Consider the following 9895-nt stretch of genomic DNA (forward strand, 5'->3'; position numbering starts at 1 on the left):
GAGATTGTTTCACACTAAATCATCAGATTTTCTTCAGTACTCGAGAGCTTATGATTTCAGATGTTTGCATTCACAAACAAAATTCAAATGACTTGGAAGCAGTTTCATGTGTAACAAGTCTGAGGTCACAGGTGTCCTCATTTCCCTCTGAACACGCATTTGCATCTTTCAGAAGCTACATGAGAAATAATTTCCTTAGGGCACAAGAATTAAGTTGGTTTGAGAGGTTGTTCTATGCTGTGATGTAGTCACGGAACTGGAACTGTGCAGTAATACGGTCAACATGTGTTTCGCATCTTACCTGTTACTATATTATATATTCTAGCATGACTGTATTGACAGTATTAACCATGAACCAACAGCACATCCACTCAATGATTAACCCACATGGGCCTCACATGTTTAATAAAACTGGGATCATCAGTTAGAATTTACTTCATATTTAGATGCATTTATTTGAACAATATTGACAGTAAAGACATGATGCATAATGTTAGAAATTTTTTTTCCATTTTAACTCTTTATTTATCAAAAAAAATCCTCAATGCATCATGTTTTCCACAAAACTATGAAACAGCACAACTGTTTTCAACACTTATAAACACTAATAAACGTTTGTTGAGCAGCATAATATAATGATTTCTGAACGATCATGTTGCACTGAAGACTGGAGTAATGATTGAGTTTTACATCTCAGGAGTAAATTGCATCTTAAAATATATTCCCATAGAAAACAGTTACTTTAAATTGTAATAATATTTAGTAATATTACTGTTTTTACTGTCTGAGCAGAAGAGACTCCTTTCAAAAACACTTTATGTTTTAAACATTTGTCCTCTAGACCAATAGCTTTCGTCTGGACCCTGAAGAATTTTAGGGAAATTGTGTCTCCTAGTGGTCACTTCAGGGAGTAGCAACTTTAACACTCCTAACTAAAAATAGATGACCCTTTATTCCTGTTTAGTTACCTGCAACCAAATGAGCTCTGAATGCCTGGAAGCGGTTTAAAGCGTAACTCTTCAGCTCCTAGAGTCTTTATTGTCTTCAGTGATGTCCTAATGAGAGGCACCACAGAGGCCTGTCTTCAGTGCACAGCAGCAGCACAGCTGGAGCCTGAAGCTCCTCCACACACACAATACAGAGTGAATGACACATGTCAGTCAGAAGAAGACACACTCAGTGTGTCCACAGATTCATCTTCATTAGATCTCAGGTCAGCGATCCTGTAAAACAGCCCTTCACATGAGTGACGTTTATCACACTGAACTGGCTCTTTAAGGGGATTTGAACACAACACGCTTGCTTTCTTAGTATAAGACTTCCTGTTAAAACACAATGGCAAACAATGTAAGAGTCTGGAATAGAAGTGAAAAGTGCTTGATTTCACACTTCTTGATTCTGACATCATTTCTTTTGCACACTGAACACAAGAACAGATGTGAATTTGTCCTTTATTTCAGTGATAAACAAATGATTTTTCAGTAGTTTAAGCACACAGTTAATAACTCTTGTGCGCTTAATTGCATTGAATGTGCACTTGAAGTGTACTTCAAATCCTAAAGGGGTTAGTTCACCCAAAAATGACAAATCTGTCATTAATTACTCACCCTCATGTCGTTCCAAACCCGTAACACCTTCGTTCATCTTCAGAACACAAATTAAGATATTTTTGAAAAGAAAAGAAAAGAAAATTCATAATCATGTATAGTAGGATAAGACTCCCTTACCTTGGGCCACAATAAACATGGAGCCGCTTTCATTCCGCGTCTGTTTTCCGGAAAAGTCCGAATGACGTTCGGCTCGTGTTCGGCTCTGCGAAGTCATTGTATGTAAACAAGGTCAAGTATTCGCTGCAGCGTTCATTCTCGTCTGACTCGCTGCACGACTTTCTCTGTGGAAGGATCCATTCTGCGGCACAGCACACCTCTTACAGGTACAGTGATCAATGCACACAGACATATGATGCTATGCATGCTGAATTATTTTCTATATGTCTGTTTTTTGCAAACCTTGTGCAGCATGTTGTTTTCTCATGTAGGTCATGAAAACACAGCATGGCATTGTTTACATACACCCGCAGTGTGAAGATCATGCGAAATATGTTGTGTCGGACTCGGCATGACTTGAGAATGTCGTTCAAGGGCATTAGCTCATCAATATGAAAGAGCTTGTGCAGTGCAGCAAAGTCATGCGTCTCCTCCAGTATTTATTCAGCTCCAGACGCGTGTCAGAATTACAATGCAGTCAAATGTAAATTTCTCAGATTTTTAATATTTCAAATGCATGATGATATTTATAAGCCTTTTGAACACCATTACAAATGCTGACATTTGAAATCAAATTGCACATACAATATATATATATATATATATCTATATATATATATATATATATATATATATATACACACTATCACATATATATATGAGCCCTTTTAATATAGAATCCTAGACGAAGATTTTGAAGTCTTACCCATCTGTTCTTAGAAATGATACAACAGATAATTATAATTGGTATTTAGTTATAATAATTTTATATTATTTAATATAAATGTTGTTGTATAAGCTATATGAAATGACTATAATATAATTTCTGCAAATGAGCAGTGGCACTATATTCTTCCTCTTTGTCTGTGTTTTATTACTCTAAGTTAGATTGTAATGTCTTTCTTTAACCTTGCTGTTTGGATAATCCTCCACCACACGCTGATGATCGTCACAGCTTTGAGTCACGTGTCCTCTCACTGCTGGATGTTTAATATTTAAATAATGCACAAAATGAGCTTTTGCATAGATAGATAGTTAGTGATCTCAATGTCCAAAAGATTTTTTGTTATCGATTTTGCTTATAACCCGATTTTCTGACAGATGACAAAATGTGTGGGAAAAAACACCCACAGCACTCCAGCACGATGGTGGACAAGCACCACTTATTATCTTCATAAAATGATCCAATCTGGTTTTGTTGCCATGCTACACTTGTGAAAAAGAAGTTCACTTTAGCATTCTGTTAAAAAGTTTGCTTATTATGGAAATCATTCACTTTAAAAGAATAGGCCTACTTAAGTGCAAAATGAATGTAATGTTTTCTGACAAATTACATTAAATAAAAATTTATTATAATTAAATTATTAAATTTATATTAAATGCCATTGCAAAAAAAAAAAAAAAAAAAAAAAAAAAAACCCCAAACCAAAACAAAAAAACACCTTAAGGGGGCTTTTTGACCCACTTAAGTAAGACTAATCTCCATATGTAATTTTATAGTTTAAAGTCTATTGTCTTTGAAATATGGTTAAAGGGAACTGCTGAATGTACTGACAAACATTTATGATAAACAAAAATATACTTTAATGTAATTTCTTTTTAAATGTTTGTCATATCACAAAGTGCACATTTTTAAAAAGTGTACTTAAGTGTTTAGAAACAGTCATAAAAGTATATGATCTTTAAGTGCACTTAAAGTGGCCTTTTATTTCATTATTATATTATCTCCAAATATAGTTTGAAAAATGTGACCCTGGACCACAAAACCAGTCATGAGGGTCAATTTTTTGAAAATGAGATTTTTACATCATCTAAAAGCTGAATAAATACGGATCGGACAATATTTGGTTGAGATACAACTATTTGAAAATCTGGAATATGAGGGTTCAAAAAAATCTAAATATTGAGAAAATCACCTTTAAAGATGTCCAAATGAACTTCTTAGCAATGCATATTACTAATCAAAAAATAAGTCTTGATATATTTATTATTTAAATATACTGTACTTTAAAGATTTTTAGTACACTTTCAATTAAGCACACTTATTTTTTAAGATGTGGTTGTATTTAAAGCTTTACTTTATTCAGCTCAGGTGCGAGGTGTGAGTGTTTCGGTCATAAAAATCAGTCTTATATATCTGCTTAGTGTTTAATCATTGTCTCTTGTCAAAGTCAACGAGCAGTCTGCTGGGTTGACACATTGATTTTGAAGTTTAAATTAGGTTTGTGTATCACTCAGTAAGAAAAACCTTTAAATGACCTACACGTTTTGACAGAAAACCTTTGTCATTTGCTGTCTTTGCTGTAGTTCTTTCCTCTGGTGAAGGATTTCTGTGAGCAGCAGCCACCATGATGCAGTGTCTTCAGTTTCTGGTCGAACCAACCAAGAATGTTACGGAGAAGTTTAAGGTGCCTTGTGCAAATCTGTTGTCAAGTCTGTTCTTCTTAGATACAGTGACGTATAAAAACAGAATGAAAGTGTTGTTTCAAAAAGTTTTGTCTATCTTTTAGTCAAAAAGTGAGATAAAAGGCTCTTTTAGCTGGTCATTGTGACCGATTTCAATAGCTGTGAGTCTTCTGCTGCTCATTAACAGGAGACAAAGACACAGGAAGGAGACCACGCATGAGTTGCATTTTAATGAAAAACTGTTCTTGTTTGTTTGCTGTAACCTTCCTGAACCTGACTGAACTGACAACATGCTGAAATAGTTTCACGTAGACAAACTTTTGAACTTGTTTGAACTCCACATTACAAACCATCAACTTTTAAACATTAAAAATGGGTTTCTGTAGTGTGTTTTGGGACATACTCCATTAGGATTTAGTGGTTTTAACAAGCCACCAATATTGAAGGCGACCAGTAAACCCACAGACTCCATTAAAACCAACAAAAGTCCCATTATAACCAATAAAACCATTAACAAACTGTAATGGTGTCTATTGTTTTTTCAGCAGGGTAGTGCAGCCAAGAAACTTCATGAATGACACAAAAAGAGACCGATCACAGTTTGTTTTGTGTTAATGGGTCGACAATGTGACGATTTCTGTCAACCCAAAAGTAATCTGTACAGATTGATTTATTTGATGAGTTTGTGTGTCTATTGTGTTTCATGAATAGGGCCTGTGGGCAGTCCATCACTGAGACTTGCCTTGAAATAGCTTTACCAAGATTCATACAATATTAAATGAATTTATGCATTCAGGAGTTTCGTACGAAGGTGAAAAATGAGAAGAGAGAACCACTGGACGAGAGCCAGCTGTTCATTGTCAACCTGGCCAAGGATCTGGGACGCGTCTGTCAGGTACAGCCACTGCAACTGAACTGGAACTTGACTGACAGAAAGAGACATTTAATGACATATTCAAAAACTTAAAATAGACTTCAGTAACTGAACTGATGGTACGTATGTGCTTTCTTGTCTCCTGGTGGCCGTAGAGGTCAGAGGTGTTGGAGAACATCTCAAAGAGTGAGGACGTGTGGCCCACTCTCACCTGCAGGGCCTTCATTCTGGAGTGGGCATCGCTGCTCGAGAGCAAGGCAAGATACTCATTTATACCTATTAAATGAATGCATCCACTGAAACCAGATTGCTGCAAATCAATGCACTTTTTTGACTCCTTAAAAGGCCGCTTATGTAGGCATCTCACTAGCTTACTAGAAGTAGAGTGTCACCAAATATTGTCCTAACAGAAAAGACCAATGCTGACTGATGGATGGCCAGAGAGAAGTGACTGGAAGGATCTGGCTCTGAGCAGTGAGCAGGATGTGGAGAGCGGCAGGAGAGTCATCCTCACCTGGACCAAAGACCTGAGGGCCCAACCTGAGGTACACACATACACACACTCGCTGGGTTTCCATGTTTTTAAATGCTATTATTTTTTGAATATCATTTTTTGTGTGTGAACTTTTCCTTTTATAGTTGCATGTCAGTTATGTTGAGTGGCAACATTTGCATCATTTATTCCCACTTTCCCGTGTAGCAAAGTGTGTGGCCTGGAGAGAAGGTGGTGGCGGCTTTGGATGACTTTGAGAATCAGTGGAAAAAAGGTCGGATGGCCACCCTGCAGTCGGCCATGGAGCTGGTGTTCTGGATGCTAATCAACAAAGAACTAGACAAGGTGTGAAGAACACAACATGAGTTTAATTCAGTGGGCAAATGCATTTATTGTAACATAAAACTGATTGATTTGTGTGTTTAGGAGAACATTCCGCAAAAGTGGCTTATGTGGAAACAGAGGAGCCAAAAAATAGGTCTGATGATCACGTCAGTTTTTGAATATCATGAATATAAGAAAAATGATTTCAGATGTGCTGTAAATGACTTCGTCTGTGGCTAACCTTGTTTCATGTATCGAAATATAATGCTTGGTATTAAAACATCTTGCTGAGAGAGCACCTTCTATTTTTTGTTTTTGACTTAGGTGCCACCCCATATATTCCTCATGTAGGTGAGTCATGTGTTAATGTTTCTCTTTTGGAAATTTGAATAGATATCCTGGACAGTTTTGTAATTATAGGATGGATTGAATATTAAGACTCACTGTGAACTTGAGCTAACTATTGCTTTTCTTTTATTTAGTGTGGGACTGGATCAGTGAAGCAGGAGGTAAGATGTTTATTTGTTTATTTAATACTGTAAATTTAAAATGAGTGTTTCCTATGGGGATATATTTTAAAATGTAATTTATTCCTGTGATGCAATGCTGAATTTTCAGTCTTCAGTGTCACACGATCCTCAAGAAATCATAATAATATGCTGATTTGTTGCTCAAGAAATGTATTATTAATATCAGTGTTGAAAACAGTTGTGCTGCTTCATTACGTTTTTGGAAAACATGATAATTTTTTTCAGGATTTTCTGAAGAATTGAAGGATCAAAAGAACAGCATTTATTTGAAATAGAATTTTTTTTTAACATTTTAAATGTCTTTACATTTGTCATCAGTTTAATGCATCCATGTTAAATAAAAGCGTTCATTAAAATAATTCAAATATAACCCCAAATTTTTAAATGGTAGTGTAAATAAAGTTAGTGTAGTATTAGCATGTTGCAGACACTGTGATGTTCTACTAAGTATACATGTCACTGAAAAATACTAAGTAAAATTGATGATTTAGAATTGTTTACTTCTAATTTAACTAAAAGCTACCAAAATACTATTTAATACCAACAAGTAATCCACCATCTTGTCATAATGCATTAGGGGATTACAAGTATAGCATCACATACAAATATACATAGTATTTGTGAAGCGGATATAATTTGGTCTAAATTCTAAATAGAGTATACATAGAATTTCGATTTTTGAGTTTAGAATTTAGAATTTTGTCTAAAGATAGTATCTTACCATCTTTGTGATCCTTCAAAATGCTGTCTACATAGGCAGATCTCTAGGTTTTGAAACAGAGCCATTTTCATTAGCTTTGTTTCCATTCCATCAAACTATTTTTATGCGCATTTTGGAATATCACATAAAAACGGAAAACTCCAAGATGTGCATTAAATAAAAAAAAAGAAATGCGTGTATTTGAGTAGGACAAACTTTTTATCCGATAAGAAAGAAATTGCATAAACTATGATGGAAACACATTTACCGAATAAATTCCTTCATGCGCATCGAAAAAGTCATGTGACTTTGCGCTATGAGACAGGATAGCTTGACTAGCAGCGGACCGATTTCATTCACAGCATCTATATGTTGTTTTGATCGTTCTGAAATGCCTGAGCAAAGTCTGTCGTCAAAGTATTTCTGTATAATTACTGTCTTACATGACTGCGTTCCCAAACAGTTCTTTATCATCTATGAAAATGATTACATTTAGTGGCATCTCCAAGTTTTCTTAGAGATATTTAGTGCCAGTTTACCAGGAAGTGACTATTTTTGTTCTCTTTGACTCGTTGGATGTAAATGGTGCTTTATTCGCAAATGTTTTATGCGATATTCCAGGTTTGCGCATAAGTTAAATTTGCATCATTGGATGGAAACATAGCTATTGATTCATAATTTGTAAAAACTGATTACACATTAGTCACAACCCTCCATTCATTCCATCATAGTGGAGGTGACCCTTGACCTGGACACGGCCAACCCTGACCTGCTGATCTCCGAGGACGAGAAGCGCATGCGCTGCGGTTTCGAGCGCAAAGACGCGCCCAACTATCACCAGCGCTTCGACGGTTGGTGGTGTGCGGTGGGAACCGAAGGCTTCGCCTCTGGCCGCCAGTACTGGGAGGTGGATGTGGGAGAAATGGACTGGCGCATCGGCGTGGCCAAAGAGTCTGCCTTGCGTAAGGGCTTCAAGTCCCTGAACACCAACACTGGATACCTGACCCTGCGGCTGGAGCGCGGCACGGAGCTAAAGGCCCTCACCGTCCCGTTCACCGCCCTGCCGGCCGCCTTGATTCCTCGAAAGGTCGGCGTCTACCTAGACTACGACCAGGGCCAGCTGTCCTTCTACGACGCGGAGAACCACTCCCACATCTACACCTACAATGAGACATTTGACGAAAAGCTCTTCCCGCTCTTCGGAACGGTGGAGATCGTGAAAGACCTGGTGATCCGATCCCCCGGGAACAGGAGCTACTGCCTGTGTCCCGGCGTTTGCCTGTGGGGTTGAGACCCAACCGAATCCAACCGGAGCCCAGTGCTTAATCTCTAGACCAGTGGTTCTCAACTGGACCTCAATATGTTGCCATTTGTACAGATAGGGTCACAGGGTCACAAATGCAAGTATTTTGCAAAGTATTTTTACCCATAGGGATTTTGTGAAGTGATTTAAGTCATGAACCAAACCAACCTGCCAAACTCTGCTTAGAAAGGACTACAATCCCATGAAGCATTGTGAATGACAAATTAATAACAATATTTTAGTAGTTTGAGAGCATTTTTGAGCTATTATTGTCATTCGCAATGCTTCATGGTAGTCGGTGGCTGCTAAAGAATTATTTTGGCATGATTTGCTTGTTTGAGGTCCCTGATTGGTGGAGATTTCTCTGTAGAATCATGGGTAATGTTGTTTTTCACTGGGTGAGAAGCAATCAAACCTCAAACGACAATTTAAAAAAACACTCAAGCTTAGAAAACTATTTTCTTCTTCAGCCAATACCATTCAAGCGAGCAAAACTACATTCTGAGAACATTTTGCTAACTTCTCATCAAGCTATGAAAATGTTCTCCGAAACGAACGGCTATATGAAGGTTAGAGAAAACATTAAGGGGACATTCCATTTTATCATTTTGCAAACATTATGAGAATGTCACTTTTAAATGTTCTCAAAACATTCTGAAACTATATGTAGCACCAATTAGATGAACATCCAGTGTTTCAGAAAAAAACATAATCTATACATAATGTTTTGCTTGCTAATGTTTTGAGAACAGATGACTTTAAACGAACATTCTATTAATGTTACTGGAACTTTTGAGAGAATGCTTCCATGACCTTGTTCAAAGTTCCGAGAACATTTCCTGTTTGCTGGTATGTTAATAATTCCCCAAAATTTTGAGCCTTAGCAGTTTATAGTAAGATTAAGATGTTTGCGTATTTGATGCTAAGGACTAGTGTTTGGCAATAAAGAAATGTGTTGGGTCACTTGATGTAAAATGTGGGTCTTGAAGCAAAACCAGTTGAGAACCAGTGTTCTAGACCTCATTAGTATTAGATAAACCACTGGGCCACATTAGTTGGTCAGTTCGTAGTGATTGCCAGCGATCCATAGCATTCACGACCAGTAAATCCACCAAGGTAGTGTAGGATCTCTTTCAGCTACTGCTTCTGTGGTCCTTCTGCACCTGCTGCTGTCTGCACCTTATTATAATACTGTGTACGCCTGCTCTGTCTGCACTTTCATATTCATTTGAAACAACTCAAATCATGACATGAAATGCACTTTATGTGAATAATAAATCAAAGTAAGTTCAATCCTGTGTGTTCATGCAGATTTTATTTCTGTCAAATGTTGCTTGTGTGCTTAATGCAAAGATTATGTAATTATGTGCATCGTGAGATTAATTTATTCTAATGCAAATGAGTCTGACATGCTCAGAGTGATGAATTTATAATCATCAAAATGAATAATATGCAATAATAATATCAAATTTGGTCATTTAATTACATTTATATGAACG

General features: G+C 36.9%; 1 protein-coding gene across 1 annotated transcript; it reads left to right on the forward strand.

Moving 5' to 3' along the window:
• The first annotated feature begins 1781 nt into the window (after window positions 1–1781).
• LOC109088988 (E3 ubiquitin-protein ligase TRIM69-like) lies at window positions 1782–9689 on the forward strand. Its single transcript, XM_042720894.1, has 10 exons — window positions 1782–1933; window positions 4074–4174; window positions 4969–5067; window positions 5202–5303; window positions 5457–5591; window positions 5747–5884; window positions 5966–6017; window positions 6188–6214; window positions 6346–6372; window positions 7825–9689. Exons 2-10 carry the CDS (start codon window positions 4115–4117, stop codon window positions 8382–8384), a joined length of 1200 nt encoding a protein of 399 aa, XP_042576828.1. The 5' UTR covers window positions 1782–1933; window positions 4074–4114; the 3' UTR covers window positions 8385–9689.
• Window positions 9690–9895: the final 206 nt, after the last annotated feature.

The sequence above is a fragment of the Cyprinus carpio genome, chromosome B3, assembly GCF_018340385.1.
Source record: "Cyprinus carpio isolate SPL01 chromosome B3, ASM1834038v1, whole genome shotgun sequence".
NCBI lineage: Eukaryota > Metazoa > Chordata > Actinopteri > Cypriniformes > Cyprinidae > Cyprinus > Cyprinus carpio.